Here is a 22,652-nt window from a genome sequence, read left to right as displayed (position 1 = left end):
ATTAAAATTTATAAGTTGACCAAAAATATGCATTTGGAAAGTTCATTTAATGAAAATTGATTATTTATTAAAAAATTCTTGAAAGTATGTATTATATAAGTTTATTACTTTTGAGAGTTTTTTTTAATAATCTAATGTTTTTGTTTAATATATTTAAGAATGATTTCTATTTGCAAATTAGAAATGGATCAACAATTGTAGATCAATTAAAAAATATGGTGATTCTTCCAAAATGTATGACAATTGATCCAACATCAAATAATTTGATTTAAGTTGTCTTTTTACAATTAAATGAGAATGGAATACTTAGAGATTAATATTTCACCAATAGGTCCATTCTATTTATACAAAATTATAATGTTGATAATCCAAATAAGTATGTTATGGAGAGATTTTTTGGAGTTTCACATATTTATCTCAATATGGAAGATGGTGTCAACAATAGTAGTTGTAATCCAATTGTGTATTTGAATAGTTTAAGTCAATTTGGATTACCACCATTTAGCCTAGAGCTCAAGGTTGGATGTTCTATTATGTTGTTACAAAATATTATTCCATATTAAGGACTTTACAATAGATCATGCTTGGTCATTATTGAACTAATTGATCAAGTTATAGAAGCAAGGTTGTTAGTAAGAGACTTCAAGCGACAATTAGTTTTTCTTCTAAGAAACATATTATGCTCATCATCTAAAAAAAAAAAAATCAAGTAGCAGCAAAGGTAATTTCTAATAAAAGTAGAATTTACAATGACCATTAACAAATCTCAAGGAGAATTATTAAAAAAACAAAGGAATAGATCTTAAATCCCTTGCGTTTTCACATTGACAGTTGTATATTGTCCTTTTACAATATACTTCTCCAATTATGATCAAAATCATATATCTTAAAAATAATAAAGAAAAAAATACCACTATAAATGTAGTTTATCTCATATCTCTTTTAACTTGGCTATTTTAGTTTTTGTAATAAATAAAAATTATGTTTTCCAATTATGATGAAGAAAAATAAATAATTCTATTATTGTATGTATATATATATATATATATATATATATATATTTCTTTATTATTGGTCAATTTTAGACTTAGCAACCAAAAATTAAACTTTTATAGCTTTTTTGTGGCCAAGAGTACAAGTTTCTACTAATATATATATATATATATAATTATACTTTGATAGGTGGATATTCTCTATTCACCAAAGGAACTATCTCTCTATTTATGCCTCCAACCATGTGTCCACATAATAATTTGCAACGTCCTCATTTTGCCCCTCTTGCCTGACAAACTATCAAAGAAAGAACTCGAATCTCTTTGACAGGTTCCAAACCTGGATCAGCAATCCCACCCTTCATAAGCATTCTCCCCTCATAACATCAACCAGAACTATGCCAAATTTGCAATGATGCACATGGATACCCATTGTTGCTGTATCACTCATGACACTGTAGCAAAAACAAAGGCAACAACTTAACTCCCTTCTCATATATTTAGATAAACAATACAGTAGGATTTGACAAGAGACTGAATAAAAAACACTTTGAAATACTCTGTTGTCAAACGGCTCCAGTCATACTAGCCACACACACGTTAAGCGACCTTTTTGTAAAATTTGAGATGGGATCATTGAAGTCTGATAAGAAACGTACTTAACAATAAGATCTGGTAATCACATTCCATATTGAAATCTGCAAAGTATTACAGAGTCTTTACAAAAATCATACAAAACATTTGGCGTAAGAGAATATCTCGAGTTTTGCGGTTAAAGTCTGTAATTGTGTATAGCTCCCAAATAAAGGGAAAGATTTCATCGTGCATTATCATTTATGGGATAAGGAACAGTTTTAGTATCGACTTGAGTCGACGTGTAAAACCAAACAATCCCATGCTGTTTACATTCAATCTCATTTGTGGGAACCAGAGATTGTGATTCACAACCTGCAGACAAGAATCAAGCCAATATCACTCCTGTCAACACAAAGCGCACCAAAAACTAATTTTGGTGGATTGCAAAAGTAGGTTCTCCTACAACACCGTGGAGAAGGTGATAATCAACACTCTACCTACATAAAGATGGACGAGCTTACTTAATAGGTGTTCGTGATAATAGAAGCCTCCAGTTGCTTAATTGATCAAGAAGTCTAGACTGCAGTTTTTCTTTTTTTCAACTTTGTCCCTGTTGTGTATTTCAATTGACGTCCTCCAAGTCCATCGATTCTTCCGACGATTGTGTGGAATTATTTTTAAGCTCCTCTGCCATCCGTTGCTGTCTTTCCTTAACAGTGCGAACTTCTTCAATGTGATTCATTTTTGTCCCAGTCAAATACTCCACTAAATCTAAAACAAAGATGCAAACAAAAAAAACGTTTTGTTAAGATTCACTTAAGTAGAGCATAAAGGAAAACAAATTGATCGCTCTGCATGAATATTCACTAGAATTTCAAGCCCAGGAGGAATATGGCTGAAAAATTAAACTTCGCAACTTCACAGTTGAACTGCAATGTATACAGTCTTGCTACCACAAAGAAAGTTGATCGAAAATGCAACACGAAGTTATGAAAACTGCAGCTAGTAGAACTAATACATTTGAGGAATACAAAACAACCAGACTGTGTTTATCCTAGTCCAGGTCTTGCAACCCCCACCACAAGCATGACCAGTTGAGAAGACACGAACTCGACCTTCATAACATCATAAAAAATGCTGCACATTTGTGCACAAAAAAGCTTTTCCAAAACGCACATTGACCATAGTTCGTGTGAAAAACAAACAATACGAAAAGGTAGAAACAGTCATGTGATAATACCTAGAGTGTGATGCCGACAGTCGTTGATACCGAGGCTCAGCTCCGAAGAATAGCCTCTGCTAAACTTCACAGCATCTTCCAGACTCAAGCCTGGTTTCATTTCCCCTACCCACCAACACCGCTGGTTCGGCAACCTTGACAAAGTTCTCTCCAGTATTACACCTGTTTCCAATAAAAATCAAAAATAAAAAGCTTAACATCCTTACGAATAATCCCCTCCCCTAACATTGTAGCAATTTTCCAAGATATGCAGGTTAATAAGGTTGATGAGACTAGTTGAGCATTTAGGATGGATAAGCCAGAACTGAAGAGTGACAAAGTTCGTGCCGTTTAGGAAGGACATACAGTACGAAATGAAGTAGTACCGGGAATACTGTTTCCGATCAAGACGGATAAAACCGTCATGGGATCCTCAGGATTTTGGGGCTGGAAGTCCAATACCGTGCACTGCCAGTTTTCCACACTATAGCTTCGTATCAAAGCACTTCTTCAGAAGCAACAAGAACATTCCGTTTCCGAAGTAACCTCACGGAGAGGAAAAGAAAAACGAGGATTAAATCCTACGGAGCTAAAGGAACGCCCTACATCAAGTGAGACTACCTTCACAGCGAGGCAATGATCCAAAAAACACACCAATGGTCGAACGGATAAGCACATACACACACAATCATACACAAAATCCTAGAAAAACCGAAGACGCTACTCATCCAAAAATTCGCACACGCAGAGAATAAAGACGCCACTTACAGGCAAATCGCCATTCCCTACGGGTTTGACGATAGTCATAAAATGTTGGAATTCCGAAAACATCTCCAAATCCTTCACCGCCTCAAAAATTTCCTGAGCGAGCTTGGGTGCTCGGAGCGGGACGCTGGCCACATACACATCACCGAAGCGGGCGCTGGTAGCAGAACCCACCTCCTGACTAACGTCCACCGCTTCTACAATGGGAGTGGCGCCACTGCAGCATGTGATTCTCACCACTGCTGGTCTCACAGAAGTTCGCAGGGAGTCTCTACCATGAGAGACGGAGTTCCATACCCTGTTTGAGAGGCGAGAAGTGGGGGTAGTAGGCAAGCAGGGCGTCGTGGCGAGCATGGTGCCCACCATAGCTCCGCAGCTTTACAACAAACAAATTGGAGATAATGCGCAGCTTCAGAGACGAGATTGCAGCGAGAACGCAGCAGATGCTCAGTGTGGTGCCTCGGACCACGCAAATTCCTGTCACTCAATGATGCGAGAGAATTCGAGGGTCGTTGGAAGCGGGGAGAAAGGGCGAGAAGGGATTGCGGGGTGAGCCGAGTGCCCAAATCTGCGAATTGCGGAGGAATGAGGAGGGAATGAGAGGGTCTCGTTCTATCCTTCCTTCCTTCCTTCGATTTTCTGATTTCTCACTGCAACATCGTCGTCGGTGAAGAAGACATGTTAGGGCCTCTTTTGGCTTCTTCGTAGGTGTGAAACCGGTTCGTGCTCGTGGTGGGATTTGCGCCGCTTTTGTGTGAAAGTTTAGGAAAGGATTTCGGGATTGCTATTTGTTTGATAGATATACAAATATTGTGTGTGAGTGAATATATATTTAAACTCTTTTCTAAAATTTAACACAAAAATTTGACTACTAAATACATATTTATATTTGAAAGGGAGTTTTGATAAACTCATGAAGATCTGTAAGCAATAGGTGCAAATCTATTTTTACTTCTATTATGAGTAAAATCCATAATTTTTCCTTCTGTAAACGACTCAAATAAACTCATAAGTGAAATTAGAAGATGGTAATTCAAAAACCTCTAATACCAAATAAAAATTTCTACATATAAGAGTAGTTCACTTTCTTTGAGAAAGACAATCAACATTTAAAAAAATAAAAGTTAATTTAAAAATACATAGTTAGCAACCTTCAAAACACAACAATAAAAATAGAATAATCCACTTATTTTTAAAACAAAACAAGAAAAAATTAGCATTCTTGTCAAATTATCAAGGACATAAATCTTAGAGAATTAAAAGATCAATACATTCTTGTATTATTTAAAAAGATTAAAAAATCACTTAAAGATAGTATAATACTAAATTAGAATGGCTATTGCCAAAGGCAAAAAGACTAGAAAGTCTTGAAACAAGATTAAAGACTAGAAAGATGTTGATAAGAATGAATAAGGCTTCACTCTTGCCTCCATATATATTATCTAACTAGGAGTTATGTGACAACGTTCTATATGACCTCTAATATGTGTCCAAATTATGAAACATGTGTCTTAACTTATAAGACAAGTTTATATATGCATACTATATGGTAAGCTTGTACCACAAGCTATCTACACGTGCGACACTTGGCTAACTTATTTGACAAGTTTTTAACCTATTAATCAACTATAAACATGTATAAAGTCAAATACTCATCTATGAAGTTTATAAGAAGCTTTTTCATTTTACTTAGATAAGAAATGTAAGGTAGAATATCAAATCTACCTATATTAATATTCTACCTAACACTTCTTATCTAAGTAAATATGTATATCCATAATATTATGTATAAATATTGTCTCCATTCAATCTCGCCTTTCAACAACAACACATTGAAAGTCTAGCTTTAAACTGTTTCAAAAAGATGGCTTTTGATACAAAATTATGATATCTAATAAATCTATTTAATTTTAATACAAGAAGAAACTTGTGCAATCTTGTTTGTACAAGCCCAAGTTGGCAATTTATTCTTTTATGTAAGAATGTACATTATAATAGATTATTTTTAACTTAGTTTTTTATTTAATAGAACTTAATATATGCTTCTTCAAAAAAAATCTAAGAATTATATTCAAATAATTTTTAATATTTTTTTAATATAATCTCTTAATAAATGCTCAATATACATCTACGGCTGAAACTAATTATTGATAAAATAATCTTATTTAAAATAGATTTTTTATAATAAAATAATATTATAATTATAATTATTATTTTAATACAACTAATAGATAGATATATATATATATATATATATCTTATCTTCAAATCCATATACGCACATCTATACATAATATAGATTATTATTACATGATTATTATGTATTCCAAATTTTTATGAATAATTAACTTGAACACGAAAATTATTAACATAAACCTTTAAATTGTAAAACAATATAAAATTAGGCATAATAAGTCACTTATAAAAAGCTTGAGTAGCCTTCCTAGGCTTGTAATTTAGCTGTATTGCTCCAAAAAAATAATATGTTCAAAATTCTCCATTGATATTCATAAGTTAGCCCACTTAGTTTTGAATGTCCTCAAGTATAACATCCTTCCTATTTGTATTCTCCTTGATGTGGATCTTAGAAAGTCTTTGACTTAAACAAGTTGTTTCAACTTCTTTAAGCAAGCCACTACCATCGAGATAGGAAACAATCAAATTGATTGTCTTTGCATCTTCTCTACTATCAATAAATTGACTCTACTCATCTATGAATCTTAGATTGCCCATCCATTCAATTAAAGACCAGATTAGAAAAGAATACACAATGATTATCTTATTGAAAGAGGTTGTTGCTTCTTTAATAGAAATAATATACTTATCCATTCTTCTTTTATATAAGCATCTGGATTCAAAATGCCATGAAAGCACATTGCTTAAGAAATTGATTGATAATGCCTATCGAAAAGGTTGGTGTGCATCTATTTCAAAAGAATTCAAAATTTGTGCAAATGTATTCAAACCGTCTTTTTCATAGGTCAATATCTGCTTTGAATATTCTTCAATCAGCTTTCTATACAAGCTTATGAAGTAAGTCTCATCTTAAAGCTAAAAATGGCTAAAATAGCCAGAAAGAGATAAATGAGAATGTCTAACTTCTAATAGTTTCCTTGCCTCTATGATGTCTTCTTCACACCATGCAGCTATACAATACTCCCAATACACTTGCTCTTTTGTAAATATCTATGCCCATCTAGAAAAAACCTTCTCCTACAAGGTCTACCCTTGCATGTTTCATTTAGACTAAACTAGATAACTTATGCATATTCCAATATATTGTTTACTTGTAGATGTTGGTTCAAGGGTCTGCAATAATGTGATTTCTCTTATTGTAAAAGGTTTTTTCTTGTGAGTTTGTGAATTAGGTCTAATAATAGAAAGACCAGCATTAGAATTGTTTCTTAAAGCACCAATGATTGTGATTGAAGTTAATCCATAAATGGAGTCTATATGAAGTATATAATTTTGTTGCTCAACTGCATCATCTTGTAGGATGCATAGACTATCAACCCAAATATATCTCATTAGAAGTCTCTTTATCACTTCTAAAGCATCCTTAATGGTCAATAGTATCTCTTCTCTTCTTAGTGATTATTAATTGGAAAAACTTGTAAGATATGGATGTGATAGTTTTCAAAGATGGATATTGTGTTCTTAATTTAATAACTAAATATAATTATTGAAGTGGCCTACATTCTCCTTACATTACATGATGAACACTTTGCTGAACACTTTGCCTCAATTTAATGTTAGAAATCAACTTGAGTCAATTTATAAATCCAATAAGAGATCTTTAAAATATTTGTTTATTGCTAGAGCTCAATACTTAAAACTAATGGAATTGGATTTCCAGCCTTTTTGCTTCAAAATATAAGAGAGTCTTGTTCTTAAATTCAATGCAAAAAAATTTCAAGTGGAAGGTGCAATTGCATAATAAAGCTGTGTATGATTTTAAAATATCAGTGAAAGCATGTTAATCATTATCTAAACTTGTACGTTCAATCTTATTCGAAGCTACAAAGAAATAGTACGAGAAGAAATGACCTCCTTCACTTTTTCTTTGATGCTTTTAACCTCCTGGAATAGAAAACTTTAAAATTGAGTTGCTTTTTGACAAGCAAATTGAACAACTAACAATTGAACATACTTACAAATACCATGTATATGATCATAATGAAAGATGAACCCTGCTAAAAAAAACCTACGAATTGTTAAGAATGTAATCCCTACAATTATAATGTTTTGAGTTAAAACATTAGAAAGCTACAAAAAACATGAAACTTCAAAGGCCAAAGACTAAAAAATATCACTGAATACGATTGAAAACAAAATCCAAATGACATGATTCTGAAGGTTCAGCTGAAACGGGGAGAGAGAAAACAAGAAATATACTTACAAAATACTCTTAGCAATTAAGTCCATACTCGACAACAGTCAAAATTTACAAAAACCTCCATGACTTGGTACAACATTTTCAATTGCAACAACTCCATGACATTCCTAGAGAGCTAAATCCATTGTAATTATCCACCTGAGTTCCTTTACTGCCCTGAGTATACACAAATCACTCATGCAATATTCATGCAAGAACAACAAGGTTCATAGAGTTGTTCCAAATCAAAAATGATAAGGAATCATTTAATTCTAGATTCTACATATATATTCCAAGAAAAACAATTAAACTAAGCCATGAGTATCTAGGACAGATCTTCTTAAAACAACAAGTATAACACCATTCCAACTTACTTGTATTGGCTACATTGCATGTTGAGCTAACTAAAAGTACTAAAAAAACTTGACAAATGATAATTTGCATTTGGATCTAAATTGTATAAGTAATCTCACTATGGCAATCACATGTGAGAAATTTATTAAGAATTTTGGGCCATTCAGCAACTCATATCTTGGAAACTGCACTTCCTTGAGTAATGACTAGAATTGTGTCTCTTTATAAAATATGCATTTTTCTAACTTGGCACATAGCCCAGTATTTGGGAGTATTTGGAAAAACCAAGAAACCATGTTTTCATGCATTTTTAGGATTTATAAATGAAGATATTGTCCATATAATGTATAACAAAGTCATCAAGAAATTCATCATATGTTAGAAGATGGCCATTTGCATTTGTAAGTTTAAAAGGCATGATGTTGTATTCAAAGTGCCTATTCTTTGTTTGGAAGGTTGTCTTCTATTTGTCCCCTTTTTTAATGCTCATTAGGTTGTAAGCTTCCTATAGATCTATTTTAGTGTAGATCTTTGCTTTATCTAATTAATCTAATAATCCAAATATCAATAGTAATGGATATTCTTATTCCAAAAAAAAAGGCTTTGTGAACTTGAATCTATGATGTGTTTGAGATCCTTTACCAAGTTTAGTAGGAAGAGGTTCTACTATATAATTTTTATTTTATTATATATCCAATCTATATGCAGATTATGTCTTTTGACCTAAGAGAGTCCTAATAATTGGATAGAAAGTTAATAATATTGAATATTACTTGGCTACTATAATTTTTTGATGTTACCTCTAATGGAGTGGTTTTATGAATAACATCTCCTAAAGATAAGGATCAACCATCTATGACTTCAACATGGACAATCTAAGTTTTTTTTGACTTTAGGAAACTTATTTTTGAAAATTCTTCATCAAAAAATTAAACATAAGATCTTCAATGTAGTAAAGCATAGACCATAAGTTTTTGAATATCTAAAAAATAGGTATTAAAAAAAAACTAAAAAACTAACTAATAGTATAGGATCTTTTTTGACTTAAAAATAGAAGTATCCAATTATATGGCCTCTACTATAGCTAAACAGTCTTTATTTTCCTACAAAGCATTTAGTGATGTAGTTGGATTTTTTATCTACTCTATGCGCTCGAGTTTCTCAAAACAATTTCCATCTTATAACCACGTTTTTTACAATACACACATAAATTAAGTTCACTTTTATGCTTCTTTTCTTGATCAATGAGTGGCTTAAATTAAGTTGCATTGATTTGCATAATTTTAGGATTTGTTAAATACTTCTTGAAAGAGTAAAAATTATATTTTGATAAACATTACTACAACTCCATTGTTTTTCTTGTTGCAATTCAAATAAGTTGTTATTGCAAGTGATAGCTTAAGACATGAGTTCTTCCAAATTATGGACTTGTATCATTGTAATCAATAAAATTTTCATAATGTTTGTTAAGCCATATAGAAATCAAGTCATAAAGGCTTTATTATTCCAACCAAGGTTATCTATAAGATATTTAAATTTTGCCTTATAATTGTAGATCAAATTTAGAGTTATTAGAAATTATTTATACAAAAGAAAAGTAATATCTTATTTTTTAAAAAATTATAGCATGTTTCCAACAATAAGTAGAATCTCAAAACATTTTTGTTAGTCTAATAAATCTTTATTTGATCATAAAATATTAAGTAATATTTAAATATTGGTGATTAAATGATGTATATATGTATATATATATATATATATGAAAGTACGTGTGAAAATTTTTATACATATATTACAATTTAATAATTATAAATCATAATATAATATAATAAATATCTATTACAATAATAAAATAATAATAAATAAATAAATAAAACTGGATATTCGAAGATTATATAGTAAAATGCATGAAAATGCTATAACACTATGTCTTATATGCAAATAAAAAATAATGCACAACTTACATTGTTATAATTTAAATTAAGTGAATTGGCATCTTTTTAAAGTGAATTGACATCTTTTTTAAGATATACATTAATTGTTAAAAATAAAAATCAAATCTTCTCAAATATGTATCATGTTGATTAATACACCAAATTACTAAAAATAATTACAAATTAATAATTTATTATGGTCCAAATTCTAATAAAATATTCAATTTTTATATTTTTAAAAGCCATAATAAAATCAAGTTCTTCTAAATTTATAACATTCTTTGTAGAATCATGCCACTGTAGCAGTCTAATTAGAAGTGTCGTTGATGATTTGTAATTTTTTGCTAGCACACTTGCAAAATATACTTTTTGATATTCTAGACTTATTTTAATTATATATACATATATATATATATATATATATATACAATAAAAACACAATTTTACACATTTTTTCACAAAGGTGCCACACTCACCTGCATCAAATAAAATTGATTTCCTTATTAATTATTATAAAATTTAGTATATCAAAAGTTAAAATATAAATTATAAATATACATTATTCACTTGATATCTTTAAAATGAGATTGTTATGATAAAAAATTAACTTTGAAATGATCACCTTCAACTTTCTCAATTTACAAACTTAGAATGATGTTGACTATAATAAAAGAACTGCTTGGTGGGCATTTCTCTTTTACTATGTGGAAACCCCCACTATGCCACATATCCTGCATATGTACACTAAAACTGTTATTAGGCTAAATTTACAATAAAAGATTTCTTAAATAAGATTAATATCATATTTCAATATTATATTTGAAAAAATGAAAGAATTATATTTAGTGTATTAAAAAAATTGTCAAATTTAGTCAAATATAATCAGAAAAAATAAACCTGGAGTCATTGCACACAAATCTATTATTGCAAATTTATTCTAAAGCCTTTTGGTGTAAATAAGAGTTTTACTTTGTGCATGAAAGGATGTGTGGCATAGGGGGTTTCCATGCAGTAAAAGAGGGGTGTCCGCCTGGTGCTTCCTTAGAATAATTATGCATACTCATTAAACTATTTTTTAACAAAAACTATATGTGCTTTTTGAAATATGCTTTTCTAAAACCCACAAATTTGTAGGTTGTAATATATATATATATATATATATATATAAATTGATAATATTCAGTTAATAAAATTTCAAAATTCAACTATCAATGCATTTTTTTCCAAAAACCAGCAAGCAGAATTAAAAATTGAAGGTACTTATAGCAATATTTTTTACAAATCAAAAGAAAAATCACTTAATAATTAAAAATAATCCTATTAGATAAAATAATTAACAATCATATAAGTTACTTTTTTTTCAACCACTATAATAATCTTATATATATATATATATATATATATATTATTTTTTTCTTTATATATATATACATGGTTACATTTTAATACTTCAATTATACCTAACACTTTTTAAGGATAATTCAATAACTTTCGTTGTGTTCTATTTGAAAGTTATGGTTTTTTTAATCTCAACTATATATATATATATATTTTACACACACACTCTGTTCATCGTGACATGAAAACGGGTTGTAAAGAAATATATATTGCCAATGCATAAGTGTCTCACATATTGGAATCATGAAAAGTACACACTGTTGAATGAAAACAGACTTGACTGACGAGACAACTTGAACCCAAAACAGTATCAATTGTAATCCAAAAGGCTCCAACGTTGACTTTAAGCAGTTACCATCATAAAACTTTTATTTAATTAATATCTCATGAATTTTGGGCCGAGATGTGCCCTTGCAGAAATGCCTGAAGCAAAAAACAATTTATCAATTGATCATGTTTTAGTGGAACGCAAAAATGATACAACAAATTGGACTTTGATACTGCAGGGTAAGTAGTGCACCTTTGGAACACACAATTCATGTCAAACCCTTTGAGGGAGTGCGGTGAAAATCATGTAAAGCAATTATTCTTCAATCTGTGGGATGAATCCGTTGGTACCAACATCAATTTATATCCTCAATGGTCTTCACTAGATCTGGAGCTGCTTCCAAACCCCTTCGACTGCTTAACTGCAAGACAATTCAAGATAATTGGTTGTACTCAACATAGCAGTATCACGCAAGAGTTCATGGTTCACAATCTAGCATGTCTGTCCAGAAGCTGGCAGCTTCACCACAAGATCTCTGTGTCAACAATGAAGGAGGTTTGATGACCTCTCGTCTTCAGTAAACTTTAGTATAGTACTGGTAGATAGACAGGAATTCTGGTATTTTTTGATGAGAATTAAATGGTCCGACATGAATAATATACCGTTATAGTTAGTTAGCTTTAGACACATTATCCAGGATAGTGCACACATATTAAGCAGAGTCCAGGGTTACGCCATGCGGCTGTTATGCACAGGTTCGTTATTAATATGGTTTTAATCTTTCAAATGCAATATAATGTGCTAATGTCTAAATATCCGACATGTTAAAGGTGCAGAGTTTTCGATTGAACAATAAGCCTTATCTACCTCGGAAAGAGAAAGTGGTGGACAAGGTATATTACGAATTCCGAACGATTTGCATCACACCGTAACATCGTGAATCAGGCACATCAGTTTGCTGGTCAAAACTCTCAAAATGGGAAGGTGAGCGCTTGCCCAATAACTTTTCATTTATGAAACGAAAACAGGGAGCAAGACTCGACTGCATCTAACTCCCATGCGGAGGGCTATTCGGAAGTGTACAATATCGTCAATCCCTGCACAATCGAAAGAAAAGTTATGACTCAATGAATCGATGCAAGGACCTTCAAACAAACCTTACATATTCACAGTCTGTTGATTTGTAACCACCAATACAAAACAATTTGTTATTAAAAAAACCAACGAACCCCACAGACCATAATCTCCAACCAATACGTTAGAATGTTTCAAGCGTTCCGTTCAATCGAACTACGAGAATCGACGTACTATTTTCGGTACACTATGTCTCCAAGATTACAAATATGGTCCCTATGGAGCCTTAGAACATGATAATGACCCAATGCAGAAGATCCATTTTACATAACCAGGCGTACTTCCCAAATGATGAGTCCCAAATCTACATAACTCACACACATACAAGCACCCCTTCATCTCAACCTCGCCAATGATCCTCTTAACATAGTAAATCGACATGTTCACTACATGGAAGAGTACCCGCAACTCGTCTCTCAAGTAGACAACTAACTCAAGACGTCGAAAGCCAGGAGTTGAGCCATCGTTGACATCTATTCCTGATGTGCCTCCCACAAATGAAAAAATATACCGGGTGTACGTGCGCTGAACCCACGTATTTACTACTGACAATACCGGCGAAACCTAGCGCAATATGTGTGATTTGTGTCTATGAAGCAGAAGAAACCAAAATGTGAATTCAATTTTAGGTTTCTTCACAATAACCTAATCTGGACATGTTCATACAAAATGAACACCTCCGCAGCAACCAGCACAATATCCAAGAAGCGTTCATGAATGTCTCATTGCACGGCAATACAGAACTCCACCCCTTCTTCTCAAGAAAACCCTGACCCGGCTGGTAGTCCAGAAAAATAAAATAAATAATAAATAATAAATAAATAAAGCAGAGAGCGAGAGAGAGAGAGAGAGAGAGAGAGGATTAGAAGTTAAAGTTCATAAAGTACCAAAACCAAACTGGCACCCAATGTGAAGACCAAACCCTAACCTAAAAAAATGAACCAGAAGCAGGAATGTACCAGATGCATTCTAGGCCTTCTCCCTCCTCAGCTTTCCGAGCTCTCTACGAACAATGGAACTCCTCTTGACACGCGCCACCATAACCTTGAAGCGGTCGAAGTCGTTGAGAGAGGCCCGCTTCTGACGCACGGCGAGCTTCTTACCCCAGGCGCTGTTCTCCCACTTGCTGTACACCTCGCCCTTCTCAATTGCCTCTTTGAGAGCCTTCTTGTTAGGCATCCTGGAGATCTCGATGACAATATCGGTAAGCGACAAGCGCTTGAAGTTGATCTGGGTGCGGACCATGTCAGGGGAGTCGATAAGGGCCCTGTTTTGGTCAATCACGTCGACGATGACGACGAGCTTGCCATGCTGGGGGCCATAGTTGATCAAGGCGACGCGCCCGATCTCGACGAACCTGCGGAAGACCATGGTGCGAGCGAGGTAGCGCGGGGCGACAAAGTGAACGGGGGAGTTCGGGGAGGAGACGGGGCGGCGCTTGGTTGCGAAAGAGCTTCAATATCGCCTTCCCTTCCTCTTTAGCCAGCCAGCGCTGCCCCGTCCCCCTCTGCCCCCAAACCCTAATACGTATCCTGCGTCCCAGGTCCCACGTCTCGTCCGTTTCCAGGTCTTAAAGCATCGGGGTGTTGTGCCCTGAGGTCTTGTTGGCTCTTTCGGGATGTGGGTGCTTGATGTGGTAGACACAATGCAACTTTGATGTGAAGTTTATTTATAATATTTTTGTAAAAAATACATATATATATATATATATATATATGTATTTGTTGGGAACTAACCTAGGCCCTTCTAATTTTTTTCCTTTTCTTCTTGGAGACTTTCAAACATGTATTTTGACCAAATAAGATAAATTCAGTTATTGTTGTTATTATTATTGTTATTATTGGTTTTTAATAATATTAAGTTTTATTGTTTTTTAATTTTCAAATTATTAGTTCTTGAGATGGATCCAATGAAAATTACAGGGAACAACACCATTCGTATCATATTGAAAGAAAACAAATGCATGAAATCTCATCTTTTTCTCATAGGGATTTTGAACTTATTTTCTAAATATAAAACTGATTTAGTGAGTCTTCTTGATTTCAATTAATTCGAAAATTAAACAAGTGTATCTTTTCGTCTTATATCCTAAGTATAGAGACTTACTAAGTTGGAAAATAAATATAATAGTTTTTGCAAATCATTGTGTTTTGATTTTATTCTGCATTGTATTTTGATATTGATTTATTATTTGATGGAAAGAGCTTGGTGGATACCTTCCTATTATTATGTGGACACCTCACATGCCATGTACCTTTGCATATTCAGTCCTCCAAATAATAACTAGTTTTGATTTTGAATGACATTTTTTGATTTATTTCTTTTTGACATATAAAACATATCTTTCAAAAATTATGTTATTTTTATTATTCAAAAATTAAGTTGAAAAATGTTTGCAAGGACAAATAAATTGAAGAATGAGATAACATGGTACCAAAGAATATAGATGGATAAGTACATGTAATTTTTTGAAACTAAAGTAATAAATATAAAAAAATAACGATTTGAAGTCAAAACTTTTTTTTTTTTTTTTTTTTTTTTTTTTTGAAAAGTGTGTATGTGAGGGTGTGTAGCACAAGAGGTATCCATATAATAAAATGTAGGTGTCTACTTAACAATTCTCTATATGATTCCTCAATAAAATCAATGTCAAAATATCATGATTCACTTCATATTTTAAAAAGTATGAGCTTTAGAAATAAATTACTATCAATAATTTGAAGGTAAATTTAAACAACAGTATTAAAACAAAATATTTAAAAAATCTGAAGAAGAAATGAACTAATCAGATATCGCAGTAAGACTTGCTTATAAATTAGTCTCAGTTTTATACCACGTTAAAATAGCATCAAACCGATGAGTGTATACTTCTTTCTTGTGCAAACATCCATGACGAATGCATTAGTTCAATTAAAAATTACAATTTTCTGTGATTTCGTGACACGTTTTACGATTTCTGGAATCCATATCATTTAACCGTAGCTATGAAAATGTAACCCAAAATATGTATGTACACATTTATGTATATAAATGTATACAAATAAATGTATGTGTTATTATAGTAATGGCACAACAATCATCTTCAAGTTTTATTGCATTGGTATTACGAATGGAAATGGAGAGAAGTCCTTAATTGAAGAAGACTACAGAGGATACCTCTTGTGCTACACTGTAATAACACATACATTTATTTGTATACATTTATATATATTTTTGTGACAGAATATTATTCTACCGTCTCAGACATACACCTGCATTCATCAATACTTACTGCTAGGAAGGATGGTGGAATGGTTCGAAGATTATTTTCTCATGTTCTCATGTCGACGTTTTGCAGAGGGGTGTATACCGGGAGGGTTCTAGCAGTGGGTGATCACATCTAATTCTGTATCAGAACGAAGTGGTGTGCAGATTTTTAGCTTCGTTAGCACACTTCCATTAAAGTTGAGGAGGGTTCATCTGCTGCGACTGGTCGTGTTGCAAGTTCGTTGGGGCACTTCTCCTCGCAAGGCGAATTAGTTCGAAGTGATTGACCACTACGTACTACTCAATGACATGTCCCAAATTAATTTCACAAGAGTGTAATTTCAGGTCACTGTTTCAGGACAAAGTTTCGAAAATGGAACATCGAGGCATTGCGTCACGAGCTAAAGACAATCAAGCCAGGCTGATCGCTGGATAGAATTGACATTAAGATCACCAAGATGCGAAAAGAGACATGAGTAGAAACAAAACTTTTTCAATTTACAGAATCTTGGTCTTCAATCTTAGCTGAGGGCAGAACTAGGTTATGGGAGGAATTACACCCACACTCAAGAAGAGTCGACTGATACAGAGTCTAGAACTGGGGGTTGTAACCATTGTTGATGGTTGCCAGGATGAAGAAGCCGACAGCGTGGCCCAAGGCACCCCATGCCAACACATCTACGATGGTGAAGCCAGCGGGGTCGTTGGTCTTCAAAAAGCTGGTCACCTCCTGAGCACGGCTGTCACCGGCGTCGAAGTGAGTCACTCCGTTCTGCACGGGCAGTCCTTGCCTCGAGACCTGCATAGACGTCGGCCACAAATTCAGAGGGCAGGTTCGCCACAGTCCACTCATAGAGAAGACGTTGTAAATAATTGCATTTGACCGAAAGGACGAGGATGCCAGGGCTAAGCACATCGGCCCTCACCACCTTCTCGGTAAATATTTAGGTCGAGACATTTCTGGACATACACGGGAGTGATGATTTCTATTAAGTGTCAGAATGTCAAGTGAGACTGAGGCTCCTACCATGGACACGCAAATAACGATATTCAAATTTGAATACGATTGACAGTGCGAGGGCTTCCACAGCGCAAGGAGTGAAGCGCGCTCAGTCACGGGCAGAGCTGAATCATCCAGCTACGAGGAAGCGCCTCTCACACATCCCGGTAGCTCCCAATCCAACCACGCGATCTCAATCAAGTAAGAGAACAGCATGCAAAGCGACAAAAGACCCAAACAGGAAGAAATCGTACATTGTCCCTCTGGAAGGGGAGGAAGACAAAGCGGCCGAGGAACAACAGGGCGCCAGTGCTGAGGGTGATCGTCAGAGCAGTGTTGGCCTCGCAAGTGACTTTGCCGGACGACTTAGCGATGGCGGTCTTGCTAGCGAAGGAGGAACTCCGACTCATGGCGATGGAGTCCACCTTAGTTCCGCGCCTCAGGCCGGAGAAGTTAGCCTTGAGGGAGAGGCTGGAGGCAGCCACCCCTGTCATGGATGCAGCGCAGGAAGCCATTTTTCAACGTAAGAAAAACGTGAAAAAAACGGAGAAAAATTCGAGAGCTGAGCAACGACAGAGCGAGGCGATGCCGGGGAGCAAAGACAACAACAACAAGCAGAGCTAGGCCGGAACAAGATAGCGAAGTAGGGGATTGGAGATGGATAATGTAGTAGCTATGGCGAGGAGCGTGGGGCTAGCACGAGCAAGAAGGTGGCGACGGGCGGGCCCGGCGCAGACCCGTCGAATGCCCGGGCGGGATACTCTTTTAGAGTCCCTAAGGCTGGGTCGGCCAATGGCGAAGTGTATCTTATCCACTGGATGGATAGATGGAATCGAGCCTGCCCTCTCGGTGCTTTTTCCCGGTCATCTCCCTCCGGGTCACACTATATGTTCCCAGCAGGCCCCACACTATTTACCATAATCATCAATCGAACGGTATTGGGGCCCTCGGCCATAGGGCGAGCGGGCACTCAGGAGGGTGGGCTGGTATATCGTCCGATGCAGTACATTTGGAGAATCTCTGGGTTTGTGTGCGAATGGGTACATGTGCAGGTGTGGTGATGAAAAATGGTGCGTGTGTTTGTGAAGTGTACAATGAATGCTTTCATCCTCTTTTTTCTTTCTTCGAGGCCAAAAAGTGATGATCTGAATTTTAAGTGGAGTGCCTTTGCTTTCTGAAACTTTCTAGTATCTTTTTTGATCCTTAATTTGATTAGATTTGTAGATAGTTTGTTGAGTTTTTTTGTAAAAGTGGAATGCTTGTTGTTTTGTAAGGTGTTATTGGTAAAATTCTGAGATGCTACTCTTAGTACCAGGAACACAAAAATAATTACAATAAAATATCTCTCTCACACTCTTGCTCTATATATATGGCTCTGAACGTGTTGGTGGTTTGAACCCCAACTGTAAATTTCTAACCTCACTTGACACAAATTTGCATAGGATCCACCCATGTTGTTTCATAAAAGAAATTATATTAAATTAAATTAAAATCAGAATCAATATTATCCATATTTGTACCTTTGTATCAAAAAAAGAGTTTGTAGATATTAATTTTATGTGGCACTTGACTAACAACCAAAATATAAATTTAAGTACTTTATGTATTTACAAAACTTAAATGACAACGAAATTGGTGTAAAATTCCTTAGAAAGCTCCATGAGGAATATTGATTGTTCAGAATGATATGAAATTGTAAAACCATTTCCAAGATAGTGTGATGTGTAACTTGCATTATATTAGCAGAGTAGTAGGAAATGTGGGCAATTCAGCATTTTGGGAGGCTCAATTAGGCGTATACAATATTTGAAAACCATCATGTCAAAATAGTGCTGTTGCAATGTCTTACACAGAAGTAAAAGTTAAGTTATTAACTAAACTCAATTAGCTAATTATAGAGACTACAAAATTGGTGTGGTAAATCGTATTGAAATGGAGTTCTCATTTAAGTTTTTGGAACTTCATTTCGAAACAAACTTTTAGTCCTGACTCCAAAGAAAATGTCAAAAGCAGAAATAATAGTTTAAAATCGTGATTCTTATCTTTTTTGAATAGAAAGTGTTGTTTACACCAAAGAGTTCCCACCTAATCTGCACATGGGAAACTCAGCAAAAATAGTAATTGATCACATAACCGTGCGGAAAAATCAATTTTCTACGACCCATGATTCTCAACGCTACGGGAATCGGCCCCTATTGCCCTGACAAAGTGACCTTTGAGTAAGCTCATGATAACAAGCTTCATTTAATTAATTGGCATTCGAAAAACTATGAGGTGGAAACTCCATGATGCGATTCGAACAGGTGACAAGAGTTTCTAACAGCTCCCACTGAAGACAATCCACATGAGAGCAAACAAAAAAATAAGAGAAGAGATTAATTTACAAGGTTCAGTAATTTCTAATGAAGTGTGGGCTCCATTATTATGTCTTTTAGTAGAACAAGTGGTTTGTAAAAAACACAACAGTGCCTAAAATGCAGATGTGATTAGTGGTAACGTACTAAACAGACTGGGACATATGCAGATATGATCACAAAAGAAATCAGGTCTAAAACATGAAATCAACTGCAAATGAATCAGACACATGTCCAGGTTGTGTTCAGCTTTAGAGGTTACGAAACCTATCAATGCAGTTTTCAAATCCAAAAACTACGGCGCCAACGTTGATACGCGTCAGGTGTTGATTCAGGATACAAAACAAATATGTCCACAAAAATATCCAAGCAAGCGAATTTCCAAGAATTGCTGGACAAATTATAACAAAGAAGAGTAAATGGTTGACTTGAAACGCTTCACGACAACCCCCCCAGACATTGCGTGAGCTGAGCCTGTGCATCCTTCACAGCTACAGACGCCAATTCAAGACCCTCCGGCACGGTTCCTTTAGTTGCCTTCACTTCCTCCTTGATCGATTCTATAAGAGCGCTGGATTTAGTGATCCTGTCACGGAGCTGGTTGATCTCCTGAGGAGGATACAGAGAAGCTCCAAATTCGTCCGCCTCGACTCCCAAACTTTTACAATGGCTCAGAATGTTTTCCAGATACGCTGTGGCAGATTCATCATCACCTTGTTGACGATCAGCTGCTACATAAAGCAGTTGCTTCACGAAATCTAGGACAGATGTAACAACCCCTTTTGTGGCATCCACGACCTCCATCTCTTCTGGTGAGAGATCGTCATTAAACTCGAGGCTTTCAATCGATGAGCTAGCCTCTTCGTGGTCATGTCCGCAGTCCTCGTGACCTGCATGGTTACGAGGATGAGCATGTCCAGAAGGGCCGTGGTCATGGCCATAACCCCCGTGGCTGTGAACATGAGCAGGGGCATGGTTACGTCCAGCATGTGGGTGAGAATGATCATGTCCACACTGCCCATGGCCATGCGAATGGTCGTGAGTGTGAAGATGCCCGGAATGATCGTGACCATGGTCATGGCCGTGATCGTGACCACAAGGCCCGTGACCATGGTCGTGAGTATGATTGTGACTGTGACTATGATTGCCTGTAGTAGCTAACTCATCATGAGAGTGTCCACAACCACAATCGTCGGCTTGATCAACTGGTTTGCCTTCGCGCATCTCACCAATTTCTCGCAACACGTCTTTTACAGATGTAGCAACCTGGGCTAGGCTGCGCCCAATAGCTGCACGGTTTGTGGAAGGCATTCTCTTGAGGGCATTACAAGACTCCCACACACAACCAACCAGAGCAGGTATTGCTCCCTCCCGTTCCTCCCTGGAAGAGCCCTTCACTGAGAATGATACAGCCCTTGTCAAGAGGGACAGACCTGCATCAAGAACAACCTTAACAGCATTGCGGATGGTTAGAGAAAGAGTTGGACCTGCTCCAACAGTGTGACCGTGGCAAAGAAGGATGAGGCCTTGAAGGCTTTCGGCAAAAGTTTTCATAGCTTGCGCAGCTTCGTCAACCTTCGGGCCTTGAGTCCACAGTAAACCTATAGTGGTTGAGTGTTTGAACACCAAATCTGCAGATTTTTGTATTTCTGACCAGTCTCCTTTCACTGATTCAGCAGGTGCAGGCTCGTTTAACAACGCAAAAGTCTCATTCAATGAGGTAGTCACTTTTTGAAGAGTCCGAGAGAGATCGGCAACGCGTCCCTTCTGCAATTTCCCCATGCTGTTATGCCTACAAAAGAGTGAATAGTCGGTCGTTAAAACTAGTATCACGGTTTTGTGCTCTTCAATAAGAATTAGCAGGTTGTTGAATTTATTTGAGACTTTTCATCCAAGAAAACAAAACTAGCAGCGCTTAACTGAGCGCAAGTATCAAGCAACATCATTCAGCAAGGAGAAAATACTAAACGAACGTTGGTTTACAAGTGGCTGCGCGTCGAAACTGCTGCCTGCAAACCTGGTCATATTTCACATTTGAAAGTTCATCATTGAGCTGAACTTTTCTCTGCATAGCAATCCTCATCCGATCCCGTGGGGTCTCTCAAAGACCTAAAATGAGAGAGAGAAACCCCAGCGTAGACATCAAATACTACCTCGGTAGTAGAGCCTGTTGCGGCATTACCGACTCCAATTAGACATGCGTCCAATAGCATCCATTTAAATACAGCTCACAAACAATTATCTTCCAAAGACAACGCTCACCTCGAAGACTCCACTCCAGATGAGTTTAGGCAGACCAAACACTCACCAAGAGTTAGAAAGTCATAGTTGATTACATCCCAGTGCCTTTGTGACGAAGCCTACGACACGATTGCAAACTTAAAAACCTCACATGTAAGGTAAGATGCCAGATCCTAGAGCAGAAACAATATACCTAGTTCGAATATTACATACGGTCTATAACTACAGGCTAAGATGATTCCATATCACCGAGACCTGCCAAAGGTGCGAATCAACGACGTCACCTCCCTGATCGGCGTCAGAATCTCTAAAAACCTGTCTAACAGAGATACCTCCAGCAGAAAAGCAGACAAAATCCAGACATGTGGATATGCACAAGAAACAGACGCGCAGCTACGAACAAAAGTTCGACTACCGAGCACAGCGACTCTAACATTTCCATCTATCCTCTGGAAGAAAAGAGAGCCACTTCTGTAATGGCCAAACTTATGAACTTCAAAGCACTTGCAGTAAGCTCTACAAATACAACACAGCCAGGCACGTGGAAAGTATCGTGTAAAACCTCACCTGTGAGCCTGAACGATCTCAGAAAATACGTCGTCCTCAGCGATTTGCTTGCTTCCAATTAGGCTTGCGAATAGAGAGGCAGCAGGATAAAGGGACCTCGATCTCCAAGCAGCAGGCCACAAGAACACTACGGTAACTCTTCGCAAAGTGAGAAGGATTAGGGTTGACACGAATTGGAGGAGTGAAGTTCCCTTGATGCGTTCACAACGGAGTTCTTTGGGAACTTAGG

At 35.8% G+C, this 22,652-nt stretch overlaps 4 protein-coding genes and 1 long non-coding RNA gene across 6 annotated transcripts; all 5 read right to left on the bottom strand.

Moving 5' to 3' along the window:
- Nucleotides 1-1,777: 1,777 nt before the first annotated feature.
- LOC112292158 (uncharacterized) lies at nt 1,778-4,191 on the bottom strand. Of its 2 annotated transcripts, XR_002972621.2 has the most exons (5): nt 3,556-4,150; nt 3,174-3,255; nt 2,809-2,970; nt 2,090-2,339; nt 1,778-1,940 (listed from the first exon to the last, which is right to left on the bottom strand). XR_002972621.2 is itself a non-coding variant. In XM_024540353.3 (4 exons), the coding sequence occupies exons 1-4, from the start codon at nt 3,916-3,918 to the stop codon at nt 2,191-2,193; spliced, it is 756 nt and encodes a 251-aa protein (XP_024396121.1). In that variant the 5' UTR covers nt 3,919-4,191; the 3' UTR covers nt 1,778-2,190. The 2 variants fall into 2 exon arrangements, 1 of the variants encoding a protein (XP_024396121.1); XM_024540353.3 differs by having other exon boundaries at nt 1,778-2,339; nt 3,556-4,191.
- Nucleotides 4,192-9,182: 4,991 nt separating this feature from the next.
- Nucleotides 9,183-11,604, bottom strand: LOC141046300 (uncharacterized). The gene is made up of 3 exons (XR_012219135.2): nt 11,185-11,604; nt 10,838-10,946; nt 9,183-10,691 (listed from the first exon to the last, which is right to left on the bottom strand). It is a non-coding gene; the product is annotated as an uncharacterized LOC141046300 (long non-coding RNA).
- Nucleotides 11,605-12,855: 1,251 nt separating this feature from the next.
- On the bottom strand, nt 12,856-14,454 carry LOC112292808 (large ribosomal subunit protein eL14y). The gene is made up of 2 exons (XM_024541638.3): nt 13,975-14,454; nt 12,856-12,978 (listed from the first exon to the last, which is right to left on the bottom strand). Exon 1 carries the CDS (start codon nt 14,384-14,386, stop codon nt 13,985-13,987), a length of 402 nt encoding a protein of 133 aa, XP_024397406.1. The 5' UTR covers nt 14,387-14,454; the 3' UTR covers nt 12,856-12,978; nt 13,975-13,984.
- A 2,213-nt stretch (nt 14,455-16,667) lies between these two features.
- On the bottom strand, nt 16,668-17,887 carry LOC112292701 (photosystem I reaction center subunit V, chloroplastic). The gene is made up of 2 exons (XM_024541447.3): nt 17,516-17,887; nt 16,668-17,060 (listed from the first exon to the last, which is right to left on the bottom strand). Exons 1-2 carry the CDS (start codon nt 17,774-17,776, stop codon nt 16,854-16,856), a joined length of 468 nt encoding a protein of 155 aa, XP_024397215.1. The 5' UTR covers nt 17,777-17,887; the 3' UTR covers nt 16,668-16,853.
- A 1,767-nt stretch (nt 17,888-19,654) lies between these two features.
- LOC112292146 (uncharacterized) lies at nt 19,655-22,560 on the bottom strand. Its single transcript, XM_024540321.3, has 2 exons — nt 22,424-22,560; nt 19,655-21,407 (listed from the first exon to the last, which is right to left on the bottom strand). Exon 2 carries the CDS (start codon nt 21,395-21,397, stop codon nt 20,054-20,056), a length of 1,344 nt encoding a protein of 447 aa, XP_024396089.1. The 5' UTR covers nt 21,398-21,407; nt 22,424-22,560; the 3' UTR covers nt 19,655-20,053.
- Between the last annotated feature and the right edge of the window lie 92 nt (nt 22,561-22,652).

This window comes from Physcomitrium patens, chromosome 15 (assembly GCF_059467195.1).
Source record: "Physcomitrium patens ecotype Gransden chromosome 15, ASM5946719v1, whole genome shotgun sequence".
In the NCBI taxonomy this organism is placed as follows: Eukaryota; Viridiplantae; Streptophyta; class Bryopsida; order Funariales; family Funariaceae; genus Physcomitrium; species Physcomitrium patens.
Note: the sequence above shows the minus strand (reverse complement) of the source record. Positions and strands in the feature narration are given on the sequence as shown.